The sequence below is a fragment of the Crinia signifera genome, chromosome 8, assembly GCF_055691185.1.
Source record: "Crinia signifera chromosome 8, ASM5569118v1, whole genome shotgun sequence".
In the NCBI taxonomy this organism is placed as follows: domain Eukaryota; kingdom Metazoa; phylum Chordata; class Amphibia; order Anura; family Myobatrachidae; genus Crinia; species Crinia signifera.
This window is the reverse complement of record NC_139224.1, coordinates 72,445,545-72,465,577: the sequence shown is the minus strand read 5'-3', so window position 1 is coordinate 72,465,577 and position 20,033 is coordinate 72,445,545. Positions and strand designations below refer to the sequence as shown.

The window sequence follows — 20,033 nt, the reverse complement described above, 5'->3', positions numbered from 1 at the left end:
CATGTATTCTGTGTCCGCTCGCCACACTATATAAAATCAACTCCCCACTGGATAGTGGGGTATGAAAAGGTCGGTAGGACGCGTAACGCGTGCGCTCGCCACGCTTCGGGCTGGCGTGGATAGTGGAATAAACAAGGTCGCTAAAGCGCCGTACTTAGACACGTCATAGTAGATGCAAAATTCAGACGCCCCCTTTGTTAGCGGTGTGCCGGGCTGTCTATTTCTCTGTGGAACTACAAGTGCCACAATGACCAGCCAGCGCTGGGCTGCCGCGGAGTCACTACGCTGACAACGTAGTTCAAACTGGTGCCGTGAAACTACACAAGCAAGCCAGCTATGCTGATAACGTTGCAACCTGTCAGCACTGACCATCCGCGGAGTCACTGCGCTGACAGATCATTGTGGCACTTGTAGTTCCACAGAGAAATAGTTCAAGCTGGCACCATTAAACTACACAAGTAAGGCAGCTACACTGATAATGTAGCTTTACCGGCGCTACAGTTAGACGCTATAGCGTCTAAGTAGTAGACGCACCCTTCAGACGCCCCCTTTGTTAGCAGTGTGCCGGCCTGTCTATTTCGCTGTGGAACTATAAGTGGGAAAATGACCTGGCAGCGCGGGGCTGCCTCAGAGTCACTACGCTGACAATGTAGTTCAAGCCAGGCTATGAGCTACGCTGATAATGTTGCTACGCTCATACCGTAGCTTCAAATTAACTACAGCAGTAAGGCAGCCATTGGACTACAATGATAACGTAGTTTAAAATAAACTGAGAGTAGTGCTGCTGCCGGCGCTACGCTGATAACGTAGCTTAGAGAAGTAAGACAGACGTTGGCATGCTGCCAGGATTCAAACTTAGCGTACTGTAGAGCTGCCGCCGTGAAACTAAACAAGTACCATATATTCTTTTTTTATTATGTTTGTGACTGTTTAATAGTAAAACTATTTTTAATATAACGCACACCTGTATCCAGATCAATCAATTTTTTCTACCAGCTATATACATCACAGACCTGTTCAGTATACCTCAGACCTCACGTTCCCCAGTGCAATTGTATTTCCTACTCTACTACCACCCCTTTATCTGGGTACCCACACAGAGGGTCCCATCAATTGCTGCAGGGGACTAGAGATAGGCGGATCATTTTTGTAAATGAAATTTAAAATAATTTAAATACCAAGCGCTTTACCCTGTACTTTTGCTTGTATTTTACCACAAGTATTAAAAGCATTTTAGCACAAGCAACAGCAAATAATCCCATACTATTGTAAATGTCAACATCCATAAATACATGAGCCTGTGTTATGGCACAATTCTTTGAACATGGTTTGCTTCATATGATTTCCCCCCCCAAAAGTATGTCACTGTAGAAAACCATTCACAACTTTATGGGAACACATTGTGTACATAGTGTTTTAAAAGCTGAAATAACTTCCCATTTTCAGCCAATAACACATACTGTAGGAATCAGGATAAGTATCTGGACCCATGCAGTAATTCACTGCAGCTAATTGAATCCGGTAATTGCTACACCAGAGGCAATCTAAAAAAATCGAATAAGCCATCGCGAGCCATGGCCTATCAGGGATTGTTTCTTCTGCCTCCTGCAGGCAAAACATATCCTGAAAACAGGGCTGTTTCTCACCAAAACACACAGGTTTCACTGAACCATTGTGTTTTTGTAATAATTTTTAGCCCCCCAAAATATTGGAGAAATCATATTTTGCTCCTGATGTTTCTTCTGTAATTGAATATCCCAAATTTTATAACAAAAATCAACACAATTTCTGTTCACCAAGAAATTTATTTAAATATACAATCTGAAACATTTGCACAATTACAGCTGTAGTTATTATGCTTCCAAAGTGTTTGCATACGTTTATTTTTAAATAAGAAATTATTTAAAATTTATAGTGAGTCTTAAAACAAGTTTACTCATGTCAGTGTTATTGCCAAGTAATGAGGAGAAAAACAGCTTTTACATGAGAATTACAAATGGAAATTAAAAAGAAACAAATAATTACTTACAGTAAATTACTACCACATTAACACAAACATATAAAAAATATAAAAAATAAGGACTTATATAATACACACAAACACAGCCTTTGCTCTCATTGTGAAAATATCACAATATCCGTTTACCACAGGTTGATGCATAAGAGTCAGTATTGGTGTATGAGTAGGAAGACCAATTGCAAACTGCAATCCAATTGGTCCGGTCCCCTCATTCATATCTCTGCACAATCACTTATCAGAAGTTAAAAGCCCCATGGGTACCAAGGCCACGGTGTGTAATGTGCACCAATTCCACACACTAAGGGGTAAACTTACTGAGAAATTTAGTCCATAGCAATCAATCAGATTCTATATATAACTTATTTAACACCCTCTAGAGTGGGGATAGGGAACCTTTGGCCCTCCAGCTGCTGTTGAACTAAATATCCCCAGCATGCCCTGCTGCAGTTTGCCATGCTAAAACTGTTGCAAGTCATGCTGGGATATGCAGTTCAACAACAGCTGAAGTGCCAAAGGTTCCCATCCCTGCTCTAGAGGACAATAGGTAGAATCTGATTGGTTGCTATGTGAAACACCTCTTACTAAAAATTCACACTTTTGCAGTGGCAGATCTATGAGGGGCAGTCCCTTGGGGGCCTCCACCGCACCCATTTTTCCAATAATTACCCGCTGGAGTCTAGCGGCGTCAGCAGGGACGCTGCCAAGATCCTGTAAAAAATGGCTTTTTTTCCAGGGAATGTGTGCATGTGAAGTGGAGTCTGAGTGCTCTAGTGCTCACACCCTACTGCTCCCAGCAGAGAGGAGGGGAGCCGGCCAGAGGAGGCTGCAAACGGGTCTCGTCCTCCTCTCTTAAGACACCTTTACTTTACATAAAGCACAAGAATTTCTTGATTAAAAGACATATACTATAGTGCAATAATACAAACAGCAGGACAAGTACTGTACACATACAGTATGTGAAGGTAACAAATTTCAGTTTAAACACACACTTCAGATATTGATAAGCAGGGCAAACCTGGAAGGCAGCAAAACATCAGTTATGACGTATGAAGTTTACAAGTTTCATTCTTAGAGCTTAGTCAAATACAGCCTCAAATCTCTGGTGACAAAGGTTTGGTCACCAGAATATCATCCTCACACAGATAACATCAAAAAATTTCTTGACCCATAAAAAAGGATTTAAGGCAGATGTTTTACACGGACTGACCAAAGTGCACACACAGTGATAAACTGTGGTATTGTATAACAAAATATGATAGTAACCAAACAATGTAAAATAAGATTAGAGACACACACACACACACACACACACACACACCATTGAGATACAGGTTGAGTATCTCTTATCCAAAATGCTCGGGACCAGAAGAATTTTGGGTAAAGGATTATTCCATATTTTGGAATATTTTTATATTTGAATGAGGTATCTGGTGATATCTTGCATTTATGTTGTATAAGCACATCAAACATGAAACAAAGTTTGTGTACAATCTCAGACACTGAATTGGAATGCCAAGCAATCATGTCCTTGCACATATTTAGTGCCACTTACATGTTATTTCCCCAGTAGTGCCAGTTACAGATGTCCCCAGTACATTTTTGAAACTATGGTTTTCGGAATAATTTGAATAACGGATATTTGGATAAGGGATACTCAACCTGTACTAACATTTCTAGGGACTTGCAGTAGGTTTCCCTTTTGCAAACTAATTGTGTATTACCTACCAGGATACTAAATAGGTTTCAATATTATTTTGTACTTATTTCTAACATAAGATCGTTATCTGAGAAAATCTAATTCTTACAAGCCGATTTAGACACTAATATTGTCTGTATAAGCATCGCTGAAAAATAAAAAATTCAATATCAAAGAAACAGAATGCTTTGAATGTGATGTATGGTATGAGCAAAACTACTTTTGACAAGATTTCAGTGAGCATATAATGTACATTAGTGCTGCGAGCACTGGATGTTATGTATTAAACAAATATCTGTTTAGTGAACTATTTTCCAAAAAGTGTCTTTGCTATGAAGAGTTTCATGAAGTAATAGTAATGATATAGTAAGATTATATTTAGTTACTTTCTCTACTACTGTTTTCATGGGGAGATGTCCTTCTTACACATCTACAGTTGGAATCCTTCAGAAAATCCTCGGTAGATCCTTGAGACAGCAAGCGACTTAAATAAAGGCCTCATGTTATAATGGAGACCCAGCGAATGTGCTTACAACGCGGGCCTGTTCTGATCTTGAGGGTGCAGAGCTGTAAAACGAATTGGTTTGGTTCTCTCGATGCTCTCTGAGGAACGGAGGAATAGAAGCAGACTTAACATGCAAAATCCGTGTGTCCATCACCTCGCAGTCTATTTGCATCATCACTTCATACTCCTGTCCATTAATCACATTTGCTGCAAGAAAAATAAAATAAATAAACATTATATCAACTGAAAAACCTTGTCTGGTAAAATTTAATGAACAATTATACCCCCACCCTAAATACCTGCTATCCTGTTTTTAACAGGGATGATTAGTATTATGTATATTTTAGGTGTGCTTTATCGAAGATGAACCAACAAACAGACTAGATGGGCCAAGTGATTGTTTTCTATACTCAAATTTTATGTTTCTACATTTGATCTGTGGATGCAATATGAGCACTCATGCAAAATTTACACTTGTTTGTGTTTCACCACTTAATTATATGACAATGTTTTTGCTCAATGGAATTAATCAAGACAAAGCCAACTTTATATTTTGAAATATCTATTTATATCTGTATATATCTAAACACATACACATATATGAAGATAGACATACATATATCTGCATACAGTACGTGTAGTGCACTAGCAACATTTTCATATTTTTTTCTGTTTTGTCTCTTTTATTCAGATTAGGGTTAATAAATCAAGTAAAATATAGAAACAGTGGTAATAATATATCAAGTATAATATATCAAGGTGTTGTATATTGGCAAACCAACCGGCTGATAGGGATGTGTGAGTGGCTCACTCACTTGCGCGTCCCTGTCACCAAGGCAGTGGGGACTGAAGGCTTCCCTGCTTCAGGGAGACAGGCAGGCTGGCTGGGGTTGAGCAGGGAGATGATTGGAGGGCTTTAACATAGTTACATAGTAGGTAAGGCTGAAAAAAGACTTGCGTCCATCTAGTTCAGGGGTGGCCAACCCATCCGAGACAAAGAGCCCCAAAATTTGTCCTGTTAAGACAAAGAGCCGCGACCATTCAAAAATGGGCGTGGCCTAGCTCCCCGAAGGCCACGCCCCATTTTAATGTCTAGTACGGCACTCGGCGGGCTTGAATAAAGGATGTTACCTCAAAATGCTGCTTTCAGGAGGTATATATAAGGACGTATGTGTAAATATAATATATATATGTCCATTTCCAGTGCACTCACAGTAACCATTAATCCATTGCTGGGATACGAATTCAAGGACAAGGCACTCACATCCCTCCCAACATGACCCTCTCCAGGAGGGACACAATGCTCTGTTTCTGGACTTTCCTTTTAATGTATGATTGCCATCACCTGTGGTGAAACGCCTTTCTTATCAATTTACCTGTTTAAAACAGGTGATGGCAGTCATAAATTAACAGAGAAGTCCAGAAACAGAAAATTCTGTCCCTCCTGGAGAGGGTCATGTTGGGAGGTATGGACTCACCAGATTTTCTGTATTTTATTATTTAAAATGACTGCATATTTCCTCCAACGTTTCGGACCCTCACAGGGCCCTTATTCAAGGCACAGTCCCTGGCCACCTGGACCAGCTTATATAGGCCTGTAATGAGCTAAACACCTTTCTGGTGTTCATTTGACATCACTTAATCACAGGGTCACATGACCATTCATTAGATCAAATTTCCTTACTCTAATACACATGCCTAATACACCTACTAAAATGAGGGAAACCGAATATCCAAACTACTGCGCCGGTATCAAACATTAAGATATTTATATAGCCACTGATCATTGATGTTTTAACTTTTATTATCTAATATGGATGCACAGACCTCCTTCTGGGTCTGCGTTCCATCTATGTTATGCCCCCAAAGCCGCACTAGTGGGTTCTGCCACAACTCCACTGTCCACCCCAATCCCGCCTGTCAAGCAATAAAGTCAGGTGCGCACTCACCATACTCAGCCGGCAGATGTCTTATTAACAGCCGAGCGTCTCAGATCTCTAATGGACGCGCCCACTCTGATGCGTCATTTGCCGGTCACCTCCTGGTCAGGCAGGATTGTGCAGGACAGTGGAGTTGTGGCAGAACCCACTAGTCCGGCCTTGGGGGCGTAACACATATGGAACGCAGACCCGCCTAGCGTGCCTTTGCCGCATCATCACAGCCGCAGCCCGTCACGCTGTGCTACCAGACGCAGGAGGCAAGGGAGGGAGGGAGCCGCACACAGGGTAGAGAAGAGCCGCATGCGGCTCGAAAACCGCGGGTTGGCAACCCCTGATCTAGTTCAACCTGGTATAGATATCCATTGCTGAATTGGTAGGTTCTGGTATTTTACAGACAAATTATATTTCTTATTTGTACCCATGGATGTTTTTCTCCAGTAAATGTTTGTCCAACTTTGCCTTGAACGCATTTAATGAGCCAGCCGTTACCACCTCTCTGAATAATTCAAAGTTCGCTTTTCTGAAGTTTAGTATTTTTGCAGATCCTTTTTGATGTCATTTACTGAAGTTGATTTCCAGTGAAACCATATTGTGATCACTGTTCCCTAATTGTTCAATTACTTTTGTGTTTGAAACTAAGTCTGTGTTATTTGTTAATATGAAGTCCAAGAGTGCCTCATCACGAGTTGGAGTTTCTACCGTTTGTGTAATAAACTGGTCTTTAAGTAAGCTTAAGAACCCATTGCTTCTTGCTGATTTACCTGTTTCGTTTTCCCAATCAATGTCGGGTAAATTAAAATCCCCCATAATTAATACCTGACCCTGATTTGATGCTTGTTTGATTTGGTTTAAAAGAAGAGACTCTTCCCTTTCATTTATATTTGGCGGTCTATAGCATACCCCTATTATAAATTTGTTTTTTGTTTCTTTATTATTGTCGGTTATCTCTGCCCACACTGTCTCCGAGTTGTCGTCTTCCAGGTCTGTGCTCATATTTTTCTCACATGATGTTAAGTTATTATTTACATATAGGAACACACCCCCGCCCCTTCTATTTTCCCAGTCTTTCCTGTAGAGTGTATATCCCTCCATGTTTAATGCCCAGTCATGCGACTCATTACACCATGTTTCAGTAATACCAATGATGTCGTAGTCGTCCCTACCGATCACCGTTTCTAGCTCCCCGATTTTACTCACTAAGCTTCTTGCATTAGCCAGTAAGCATTTTAATTTATGTTTATTTTTAGATATGGCTCTAATATTGTGATTAGTTTCACCCCAGGACCCATTTGAATTCTTTACTAGCTTCCTCTTTCCCCTCTCCCCTTCAATAGACTCTCTACAGGCCTCCCCACCATGCACACTGCCTGCCCTCTTTATAGTTCTGGGAATTCTTCCTCTGTCATTCCCTCCTTCCCGTATACTAAGATCATCTGTACCTAAGAACTGTAATGGGGTAACGTGACTGTTACAACATAACATTTTATTACATGACATCCCTGATGCACCCTGAGAGTTACCCCCGATTATACCCTTGTTATGTCCCAGGACTTTGTCTATGTCTCCGTCCCCCCCCCCCCCATCTCCTTCCCCCATATGATTCCTGATCCCAGTCCGGCTTCTCTCCCTGATGGTCCAATCAGGCAATTATATCGCCAGTAGCCGCTCTAATGAGAGTGGCTCCTTTTGTATGGTGGACCGCTGATAAATGCATACACAAACCCCGCTCCATATACTGCCCCTATATTTACTGTACCCCCCCACCATATATCGCTCTTATATACACACTGCAGTGCACATACAGTGCCACCTATATATAGGGCACCCCCTCCCCGAAAAAATGCTCCCACCATATATTGCATGCTCTGCACCCTGTCCTCCATATAGTATTCTGTAACCCCAGGTTACTTACCATCCCAGGACTCAGCACCAAGTAGCAGCAGTAAGCAGGAAACAGATGCAAGTACCACCAAATGGTCATGGTCACTGCACTGCTCACTCCACACAGGGTCTCGACGCTTACTGCTGGACTGATTCACCTTCTCCCCCCAACCATAAGGGGCCACATTTGTTGCCAGGGGGATCAGATGATGGGGACAGAGGTGAAATTATGGTGGTACAGACCGATATGACGTATAGTTAATAGATTGGCAGCTGGTATGCCATACTACTCGTCCCACAGCTGCATTCAAAACTTTAAAATTAGTAACCACAGCATAACAGCCCACTGGTTGGCTGAGAATGACTTTTTCCCATGGTAACGGCCGATGACAAGGTGGGGAAGCAGCAATGTTCCCGGCTGTGCCTGTCCTCTGTGCCCATCCCCAGTGTGCACTCTCTCCAACGCTGTGCCTCCAACATACATGTGGCGAGCAGGCAGCACTAATTAGTGTGCACCTTCTGGCTACCATAGCCCCAGCTCCACCAGTACCCCTCTGGGCATTGATAGTATAGCGGTATCATGGCCGTGTTTCTGTCTTTGCTGCTACCGGTGAAGAGGAGCCACCCAGCACCCAGAGAGGGCTGGACCCGGGAGAAAAATCATGACAGTCTGAGGGACTCCAGCATCAGCTAAATGATGGTAAGAGACCCCAAACATATATGTCATCTACATGTTTGGTAAGGTGATAAATGTATCCACTCCAAAGACACAGAATAAGTAAAGGATAGCCTCATGGTTGCAGAAAGTAATGTCCACACTCTGCTCCCTGTGTCCTTCACTCTCCCCCCTGTGGCCCCACTGTGTCCCCCTACATCTATGGTCTCACTGTGTCCCCACTGTGGTCTCACTCTCCTTTCTGTACACCTACTCTCCCATCTGTGGTTGATACGCCCCTTATTCCATGTTTTCCTTTTCGGTGCGTGCCTTTGGCGCATGCACACAGCACCACTAAGGATCACTAAGGACTAAGGATTTTTTTCCTACTTGCACCACTGGATGGGGGTGAGGAGGAAGGAGGCAGATAACGGTCTCAGCTGCTTTATATATACTGTTTGCTGGTCGAGTGGTGGGATCCTGTGCTCACCCCACACATTAACCTATTCCTACCACCAGTTCTAACATCTACCCAATACCCCACCCTAACCGCAAGTTTGCAGTGACTTTATGCTTTTGTGTCCACAAGTGCAACCAACCACTGCACCATATCAAACTCATGAGCTGGTACCAATTACACACTTAATTGATGCACTACTATTATTTGAACTATTGATTATTATTTGATTTACTATAGGTTATGTTTTCATGCCTTTTAGGTATATTGTTTCATTGTAGATCAGCAGAATGTCTGAAAATAAATACTTTGAACTGACACAGTGTGCACGCATTTACCGTAGACCTTGAACACAAAAGATAGCAGCAAATGTGCAGCTGCTACACCGTGAGGTGTTATTCGCTATTAATAAACCTATTTTACAATAATATATAACAAATAAAAAGTAATAAAAAGCACAATATAAATGTGTATATCTAAAAACCTTAAATTCTTTAATTAAAGTATACATTACATAAAGCATAACTTATTTTATTTTTTTATAAATAAAATTCATATACACCTGAATAGCTACAGTGTTATATCCAATAATCAATTAACTTTAAGTGTGTTGCTGACAAAAAAAAAAAGTTACAGTACATGATTTTTTTTATGCCCATGACTGAAAGGTGGATAAAAGAATGAACCAAGCATATTGCTTTGTGACAACTGGTTTTCAACTTCACTTAATAAAATTCAATTCTAAGTAGAGAAATGTACAAATAACAGCCAACACAGCTGTGGGACTCTAGATTAATATTATAAAAAAAAAAGTTCCATTTTATACCTCCACCCAGTGCAGGAATGTAATGATAATGAAGATTGAGACTATTCCCAGAGACCTGGGGAATTCCAGAAGGAAGAATACAAAAGCAGAGCTGAGTGCACAGATTTGCATTCAATGTCTTGCTGCTTATTTATTGCTAGCCCTGGTAATTCCATCATACTGTATTTGGGAGAGAGGAAATAGTTAATTAGCAGGAAAGGGATTTCGCAAAGTGCCCAGATTGTACTCTAATTGTACGCAATTCTATCCTGCTTCTATCCAGACTCCTCTGCCCTCGGAAAACCCAGTGATAACTGGCCTGGGGCTGGTTTTGAACCATGGTGGGGGTACCCCATCTATGGCTCAAGCAGTTCAGACTGTGAATGCCCAATATTATCCTAAAATCAGTGGAAACCCAATGTCTGTTTTCCCCTGGTTTTAAGTTCACCAGCACTTGGATTACATTTTAACTAGTGACTACTAGGGTACAAGCCCTGTACACATCAATACTGGTTTCACAGATGTTCAAGAGACTCAAGAGACTGAAGATAAATACAATAAGTGCATTCAACCCAGTAATTTTTGTTCACAAGTAGAACATAATAAGAAGTTATGGACAACCAGGCAGCAGAATATGGAGTACACACATTTAAATATTTTACACCGTTTATGAAGAAATTATAATAGTTAACAGGATGACAGTATGAATAGAAACATTTGGAAAAGAGACAAACACTACACTTGTGAATCATGAAACAATAATAATGATTAGTAAATGACACACTGTTTTAATGAACAGATGTTTAATTTCTTCCATATGTGAGAAGTGTGTTCTGGTGACTTTCTTCCATATGTAACATGCTTGGACAATGCTGTATTTAAGATGCATCTCTGCTATGAAAAAATAAGTCTCCAAACGACGTTTATAATTCATTAGAAAGGACTGACAACCAATACATAGAACAAAAAGCTTTACTGTACAGTAGGCATGTTGTGGCTGACAAACACCGTGGTAGCTAAACGGTCACCGACAGCTTTATCCTCACATTAAATATATGAATGTTACCTGTCTAAAGTCACACTGAATAGAATCCCAGAACATTGCAATGTCAGAGGACAACAATGATTCCCCCAAACAGCGAGGCTCGTGGCTAATGCAGGGAGCCATAAACTCCATAAACCTCCATAAACCTAGCAAGGGGGGAAAACGGCTTGTGGCAGGGGGTCAGTTGAATACTGACCCTGTGAGCTGTGACAGTGGGCAGGCAGCCCTGCTCGCTGTCACAGCTCGCAGAAAGCATTGAATACACCATGTATCGATCATGCACATTAGTCCCCACACCAAATAAACATAGGAGTTAAATAGTTGGTGAGTTTTATATCATTTTGATATACAGTATATCCAGGGCTATTTTTCATCAGGCTCCAGCAGGAACTGAGGCCCTTATTCTAGTTCACTCTTTCTGACAAAATCTTTCTTAGATGGACAAAACCATGTGCACTGCAGGGGGGCAGATTTAAAATGTGCAGAGAGAATTAGATTTGGGTGAGTCATTTTGTTTCTGTGCAGGATAAATACTGGCTGCTTTATTTTTACAGTGCAATATAGATCTCACTTTGAAGTAAAACCCCACCCAAATCTAATTATCTCTGCACAAGTAACACCTGCAGTGCACATGGTTTTGTCCATCTAAGAAAGATTTTGTCAGAAAGAGTGAACTAGAATAAGGGCCTCAGTTCCTGCTGGAGCCTGCTAAAAAATAGCCCTGAGTATATCCAATTGTTTGCACTAAGTACAAAACAAGGAATTAGGCCACATGAGCGTTTTGTCTATAGGACTTAATTTCTGCATAGTTTCCTGCTCAACTATATAAATAAAAATATTATTTAAACCAGTTAGAATATGAAGATTGGATATGGCTTCCAATGTGGCTAAATGTGTTCAAAAACAGTTCATAACAACTTTAACAAAAGATAATTCATTGTTTGAACCATTTTTAAACTGTACACCAGCCTGGATCAAGCATTCATCAATACAAACTTATTTTATGAACAGCCTAATTCGAGGGAGGATTTGACTCTAAACTGTACACCTGTATGAATTAAATGAGATCTTGCCCCTGACCTGCTTCCTTTAATCCCCGATCCTCATCACCATTTTTGTAGAATTCCTCATTAATGTGTCATTAATGTTCCTATAGAACCCCAGGCCGATACCCAAAGTCAACTGTCCCACAGAACACTGACAACACTGTCTTGGCAGCCACTCTGCCATATACACAATGAAGAGCATTGCACCTGTTCCATGCTGTAACATTATCTGTCACCATGCTATTGTATTGTTACTCACTGTAGCTCAGATTGCCTGTCATTATGTGAGATGCTATACTAAATGTCCTTGAATTATATGCTTGTATGCCCTTTGGGTACTTGTGTATTTTGGCGGCGCCCCGATCTCCATTGCGCGATGTTTTAATCGCATCGCATGCCATGCACCCGATGGCATGCGATGCGACGCGATTTTTGCCCCCTATGCGATGAAAGATTGTATAAGCACCCTAATGGGTGCTTACAATGTTAAATGCACCCCCACGCCACTCCCCCACTATAAACGTGAACCTGAAGCGTGGCGAGCGCAGCGAGCCCGCGAGGGGCGGCGGTGCGCGTCCTCCGACCTTTTCATACCCACTATCCACATCAGCGTGGAGTTGAGAATAGAAAGTGTGGCGAGCGCAGCGAGCCACCGAGCCCGAAGCGTGGCGAGCCCCGCAAGGGGACGCGGATACCTTCACAGGTATCGGAGTCCCCTCGCGGGCTTCACAGGTATCCGCGTCCCCTCGCCACGCTTCGGGCTGCGCTCGCCGCGCTTCGGGTTCACGTTTATAGTGGGGGGGGGGGGGGGGGGGTGGTGTGGGGGTGCATTTAACATTGTAAGCACCCATTAGGGTGCTTATACAATGTTTAATCACATCGCATTGTATGGCATTGTATGCCATATACAATGTCATACAATTTAAAAATTGTATGGCATTGTACAATATCGCGCGATATCGCGTCGCATCGCATACCTTATGGTATGCGATGCGCGCCGCCAAAATAGACAAGTACCGCCCTTTGGACAGTATTTATTGGCTTATGCCCTTATGTTTAAATATGAGGTGCCAGGGTATATGTATATATATATATATATATATATATATATATATATATATATATAACATCGGATTATACTTACCGATAATTCATTTTCTTCTTAGAGACCATGGCAGCCTACACATTGGGATATCATCCCCTTCCTTGTAGTTAGACAGGTTACTTTTTTCCCAGGCTCCTCTCTCTTGGGTATAAATCCCTGCTCCTCCCCTCTTCTGGTGTCTTTTCGAGTGTCTCCTTCCGCTCTGGGAAAAAAGAACATAAGGGAGGCAAATAATGGCTGCCTTGGTCTCTAAGAAGAAAAGGAATTATCGGTAAGTATAATCCAATGTTTTCTTCTACGATCCCATGGCAGGCTACACATTGGGAAATACCAAAGCTAAAATACAAGGGAGGGCCAATTCAAGTTCTTGTAAAGATTTTAATAATCTATTACAGTATGAAGAACTCTTCCTCTGAATCGAGGTGTAGACACATTCAGCTCATAATGTCTAGAAAACGTATGGCTTGAGGACCATGTAGCAGCGTTACACAAATCTTTGATTGAAGCCTTCGCCTTCAAAGCCCATGATGTAGCAGTGGCCCGTGTGGAGTGTGCTGTGATAATCGCCGGGACTTCTTTTCCTTACATCTTATAAACAAACAAGATGACTTCCCTTATCTATCTTGCGATAGTTTGCTTTGAAGGAGTTAATCCTCTTCTAGCCCCGTCTGGGATTACAAATAAACTTTTCACTTTCCTGAACTCTTCTGTTCTTCCCAAGTATGTAGTAATACTTCTTACCACATCTAAATGATGCAAGACTTCCTCTTCCTTGTCTTTGGGTTCAGGATAGAATGTAGGTAGCGAGATCTCTTGATTGAGATGAAACTCGGAAACAACTTTAGGGAGGAAATGCGGTTTAGTTCTTAGAACAATCCTATCTGACAACACTTTCAGGTAAGGCTCTTCTGCCCAGAGAGCTTGCAGCTCGCTCACTCGCCTCGCCGATGTAATAGCAACCAAGAACACAGTTTTCCAGGTTAAGTATTTCAGTGAAATCTCACATAACGGCTCAAACGAGGTCTCATCAAAGCTTTTAGTAATAAATTCAAGTCCCAAGAGGCCACAAGAGATCTTATTGGGGGTCTCATTCTCTTTATTGTGTTGCAAAACCTGATGACGAGTTGTTCTTCTGCCAACTTCCTCTCTAACAATATACTTAAGGCTGAAATCTGTACTTTTAACGTTGAGTTGGCCAAACCATCCACAAACCCTTTGTGTAGAAATTGTAAAACTTCAGAAGTTGGGACTTCTTGTATTGCCTCTTTCGAACCTCTCCAATTAATAAAAGTGCGCCATACTCTGTAATAGGCCACAGAAGATACCTTCTTTCTTGCTTGAAGTAATAGTGTGATCACTTGTTCTGAGAGACCCTTTTGCTTCAGATGGCTCCTCTCAATTTCCACGCCATCAAAGCTAAGGCTGCTGGATCTGGGTGCAACATCTGTCCTTGCAATAGAAGATCTGGAACTATTGGCAGGGTCCATGGGTCTTGCACTGCTAGCCTCAGTACTGTTGAAAACCATGCCCTTCGGGGCCAGAACGGAAGGATTACTATCACTTGTATCTTGTCGTCCATGATTATCTTTAGAACCTTGTGTATCAAGGGAAATGGGGGGAATACATAACCCAGTCGACACGTCCATTGTTTGGAGAAAGCATCTACTGCTGAGGTTTGCGGAAGATAATACCTGGAGCAGTAGGTCTTCACCTTTTTGTTCAGATGTGTGGCCATGAGGTCTACTTCTGGTGTGCCGAACCGGTCGGTCACCTCTTTGAATATTCTTTCATTCAGCTCCCACTCTCCAGGGAGAATCTTGTTCCGACTGAGGAAGTCTGCTAGGACATTCTGTTTCCCGGCACATAAATGGCTGTCACTGAATTCAAATTCTCCTCTGCCCAGGTTAGAATTCTTGCAACCACTTCCATGATAGACTTGCTCCTGGTACCTCCCTGGTGGTTTATATATGCTACTACAGAGGTATTGTCTGAGAAGATCCTTAAGTGTGTTCTTCTGAGTCTCTGAGAAAAAGCCCTCACTGCTCTCCAGACCGCTTCGGCTTCTCTGCAATTTGATGAGTTCATGCCCTCTTCTTTTGACCACGCCCCTTGTGTTGCTTCTCCCTCGCAATGGGCCCCCTAACGTAACTGACTTGCGTCGGTTGTAATTACCCAAAACTTCGGAGACTGTAAGGAAGTCGCTCTGTCTATCAATGCTCTGCTTGTCCACCAGGAAAGAGACTTTCTTACCCTTAAGGATAGGTTTATCTTCAGAGCTTTGCCAGCCTTTCTCTTTAGAAATGGAAGGATTGTCCATTGGAATGTCCTCATTCTCCATTGAGACCATGGAACGACATCATCCCTAACAAACTCAGACATTTTTGCAATGATGTTGATTTTGACTTGATCAGGGAAAGTGAGAAGTCTCTGATTTTCGCACACCTCTCTTCTGAAATTTTACAGAGTCTATCATCACCCCTAAGAACTTGATTCTTTGAGTGGGCTTCAATTGGCTATTTTGTAGATTCAATATCCAACCATGCGTTCGTAGAACGTTGACCACTACTTGCAGGTGTTCTAGTAGTATCTGCTTGGATGATGCCGCGATGAGGATATCGTCTAAGTATGGCCAAAGAAGAATTCCTTTCTTTCTTTCTTAAGACTGCTATTAAAGTAACTAGCACCTTTGTGAACACTCTTGGGGAGGAGGCGAGACCAAAAGGTAGGCATGTGAATTGGTAATGCTTCTGTTTTATAGCGAACCTGAGGAACTTCCGATGTTGTGGATGAATCGGTATATGGTAGTATGCATCCTTTAGATCGAGGGATACCATAAAAACCCCTCTTCTTATGCCTGCTGTTATGGTTTTCATTGTCTCCATACAAACTTCTTCACTTCCAAATACGGATTCAACTATCTCAAGTCTGTAATCGTCCTGAACCCCCCCCCCCCCTGTGCTCTTTTCTACTAGGAAGAGATTGGAATACATTCCTTTTCCCATCTGGCTTTCTGGAACATGTTCTATGGCCTTGATGGTCAGGAGATTGGTTACAATCTTTTTCAACTCTCTCTCTCCCAGCGTAGATCTTGGCTTTCTTGACCGCATGAAATAATCGTTTCTGGGAACTCTGCTGAATTCCAGCAAATAACCGTCTCGAACTATTTTCTGTACCCATCTGTCTTGAATCACCGAATCCCATACATCTGGGAATTGCAATAATCGGGCTCCCACTGGAGGAACTCTTTGATTGTCATTGTCTGCCACTTCTTCTATAATTCTGTCGAAAGGACTGTCTGGAGTTAGCAAAAGTACCCCTCTGACTGTATGGTCTACCTGGCCTATAAGACTTGGCTTCTCTAAACATCTGTTTAGGGTTTCCTGGATATGGGAATTTATTCTTTCTATCTTGGGGGAGTTTCCTCCTGTCAATCTGTGAATCAGGGCATCCAATTTAGTGCCAAATAGAAAAGACCCTTCGAAAAGCAGGGAAACCAAGCGATTCTTGGAATTAGAGTCTGCTGACCAAGATCGTAACCACAATGCCCTTCTAGTCACTACACCTGCCGACATTGCTCTTGCTGCAAATTAAGTCACATCTATGGTTGCCTCACACAGGAATTCCACCGATTTCTGAATGACCTCCAGATTTTTTAATATATATTGTCTTGAGAACTTTTCTTCAATATCTGTATGAAGCGCATTACACCACATTCTTAAAGCTCTGGCCACCGAAGCTAAAGCTACCCCTGTTTTGAGAGATACTGCTGTGGATAGATGCAGTTTCTTTAGGGAACCCTCCATCCATAAACATATACTTAAGCATCATAATCTGGTGGTTATTCTGCAAAAAATGAAGAGCCACTGGCAAATCAGTGGAGCCTATCATCAGTGCCAACTTAATGTCAGACCTATGCCGGGTCATGCGTTATCGGAATGTCCTTGTCGTCTTACCGACATACGTTAGACCACAGGGACATTGCAGAATGTACACAATGTGGTCCATCTGACAAGTCAACCTGTGTCTCAACATAATGCGCTTTCCTGTACATGGGTGTGCAAACAAATTCCCCACCATCATAGAACGGCATGTCATACAGCCTAAACAGCGAAAGGAGCCTTTCTTCTCCTGCAACCATGTGCTTGGTCGCTTAGCACCAAAATCTGCACTTGTCCTGTATAGATGATCCTGTAAAGTTGGACCTCTCCTAACACTCAGAAGTGGTGGTTGCCAACATACTTCTTTAAGGTCTGGGTCTGAGCTGAACAGTGGCCAGTGGTGTCGTACCATCTATTGGACCTTATGGAGTTTAGTATCACATATGACACCCAACAGAAGACTACCAGTGTTCTTATCTTTCTTATTTTTGTTCTGCATGTTGCTGAAACTGGTTTTGTGAAACAACAAAATACCAATTTTGTATTGCATCCAAGATGTAGAAATCTCTGTTTCACCACCTGTAGTTGTGCTTCACAAAAGGTCATTCTCAGAGTTATTTTTTTTTTTAAGTCTCAAGTATTGAGAAATTGGTAGGCTATTCTTGAGGGCATAAGGATGGTGACTTGTTGTCAATAAAAGTGTATTTCTATCTGTTGCTTTACAGTACAGCGTATAAGTCAATTTACCATCTTTTAAAAAAATAACCACATCCAAAAAACTCATCTGTATTTGATCTATGGCTGAAGTGAATCTGACTGGGCTTTCAAGTGTGTAAAGATATTATATCATAGATGAAAAGGCCTGTACATCTTTACGCCATACTAAAAATATGTGGTCAATAAATTGACAGTAGTAAATTATACGGTCACCAATCAAAATAATTGATGTACAGGTGGGAATAAACCCCAACCCTTTTGATAATAAAGACGCTTCTGCTGGAGTTAGAGGTTGATGGTACAAATTAAAAATGATCTATCTATTTACAGTATATTATCAAATTAAGTTCCTGGTAAGCATTTGTCTGTCCCTAATCTTGAGAATTGCTAGGATTTTGAGGAGTGACAATTTCAGTTAGTGAAGTGCTCTACGGTGCACATAATGGCCAAGAGTGGTACTGCAGTAGCTGTGCTCTCAAAGAAGGCTTCAGGAAACTTCACAGCTCATTCTTTAGATATGTCACCACCGATCCCTATTTAATACTCCTCCTTCACCTGCTTTTATGAGTTACCAATAATTTAGACTTTCCCATGAGTGCCTCTTCCTCCTACCTCCCCAAATGTGCCTCTGCCCCTCATATCGCCCCTCCCCACATGTACTTAAGCCTTCACTTTTCATAAGTGACGTTCACCCCCTTTTTTTTTTTCACATAAAATTTTTATTAAGAGAAATGTCGTCCAGACAAGACAGTTTTTAAGGGGGAAAGGGGTACAAAAAAAAAGAAAAGGGAGGGGCTGGGGGGGGGGGGAGTTAAATGATACAATATTGCCACCATAGTTGTAAATATTTACCTATGAAAAGACGCTCTCAACGATATGGGCAAATAACACTTCAAGAAAACAAACATGCCAGTATTTGATCCAGTAAAGATGCTGTCCAACACAGGAGCAATAAGGTGTATTAAATGTTAACAATAACCACTACCGCTTAACACTGGAGATGGGTTTAAGAGACAAGGATAGACACGTCTAGAGCATCGCTAACCAGATTAGAATGGCCCACTACATCACAATAGGTGGACCAGCCAAACCACTTCATACGTAGTGAATTTGGGGCACTGGAATAGGTAGCCCCTGTGGTTTCGAACATGTAGTGTTTATGAACCTTCTTGAAGATGGAGTCTATACTTGGGGTTGCATCCGATTTCCAAAGCTTAGCTATGACAGCTTTTGTCGCAATCAACACATGTCCAGCAACGTATTTGTCAGCTGTAGACAAAGAGGGAGGGAAAATGTGGAGCAATGCTAGGGTCGGGTCTAATGAAAGAGGACGTTTTAATATGGAGCTTAACCTCTGGAACACCTCCGCCCAGAGAGGTCGTAGTTCAGGGCATTCCCAAAATATGTGGAAAATATTCCCCACGTGTCCACACTTCCTCCAACATAAATTTGAAACAGTCGGCCAGATCTTATGAAGCCTATCTGGGGTGAAATAAGCCCTGTGAATAAGTTTAAAAAACATCTCAGAATGGTGCAAACGACGAGACATCTTAAAGCATGACTCGAATATAACATCCCATTCCTCCTCTGAGAATGACTTATTCAAATCCCTCTCCCAGCTCAACTGGGAGGCGTTTTCAGCACTATCCCGAGAGGAGAGAAAGTAAGAATACCACCTAGCAATTCCCCCTCTGTGGGAGGGAGCACATACCAAACTTTTGAGCTAGACGGAAAATAGGGAGATTTAACTAGGGTGTGTAGGTGAGATTGAAGCCAACTTCTGAGTTGTAGGTAAATGAAGAAATCTCTCTTTGAAATGGTGAAGCTATTCTGCAGATCGGAGAAGGATCGCAAATGTCCGTCTGTGTATAAATCTCCCAAAGAGGATATGCCCAGATTGATCCACTTGTCTAGTTGGGGGATAGGGATTAGTGCCTTAAGGGCCTTGAGTGATAGAGGGGGGGGGGGCTGGGAAGGTTGCCCTTTCTGTAGAGTCAACTAGTTTGTGCCAGACCTCTAGTGAGGATTGAATAGCTTTGCACCTAGATGTATAACCACGTGAAATAGAGGGAGGGAGCCATAGAAGGTCAGCTAGAGGGATGGGGTGTGTGTAGGAACTCTCCAAGGACACCCAGGGCTTTTGGGCAACAGGTGCAGTCCAGTCTCTAATCTGATTTAGAACACAGGCAGCCAAATAGAGATCTAAATCTGGAAAGGCCACTCCCCCAGACTTCTTAGGCCTGACCAGCGTCTTCTTAGCTATCCTAGGCCTAGCTCCCCTCC

At 42.1% G+C, this 20,033-nt stretch overlaps 1 protein-coding gene across 1 annotated transcript in view; it reads right to left on the bottom strand.

Annotated features, from left to right (window-relative positions):
- Positions 1 to 1,785: 1,785 nt before the first annotated feature.
- The window catches only part of ATF6 (activating transcription factor 6), a 243,267-nt gene continuing 225,019 nt past the window's right edge, over positions 1,786 to 20,033 (bottom strand). The window contains exon 16 of the mRNA XM_083156669.1: positions 1,786 to 4,428. Coding sequence (XP_083012795.1) covers positions 4,220 to 4,428 — 209 coding nt within the window. The 3' untranslated portion in view covers positions 1,786 to 4,219. The remainder of the gene's footprint in view (positions 4,429 to 20,033) is intronic.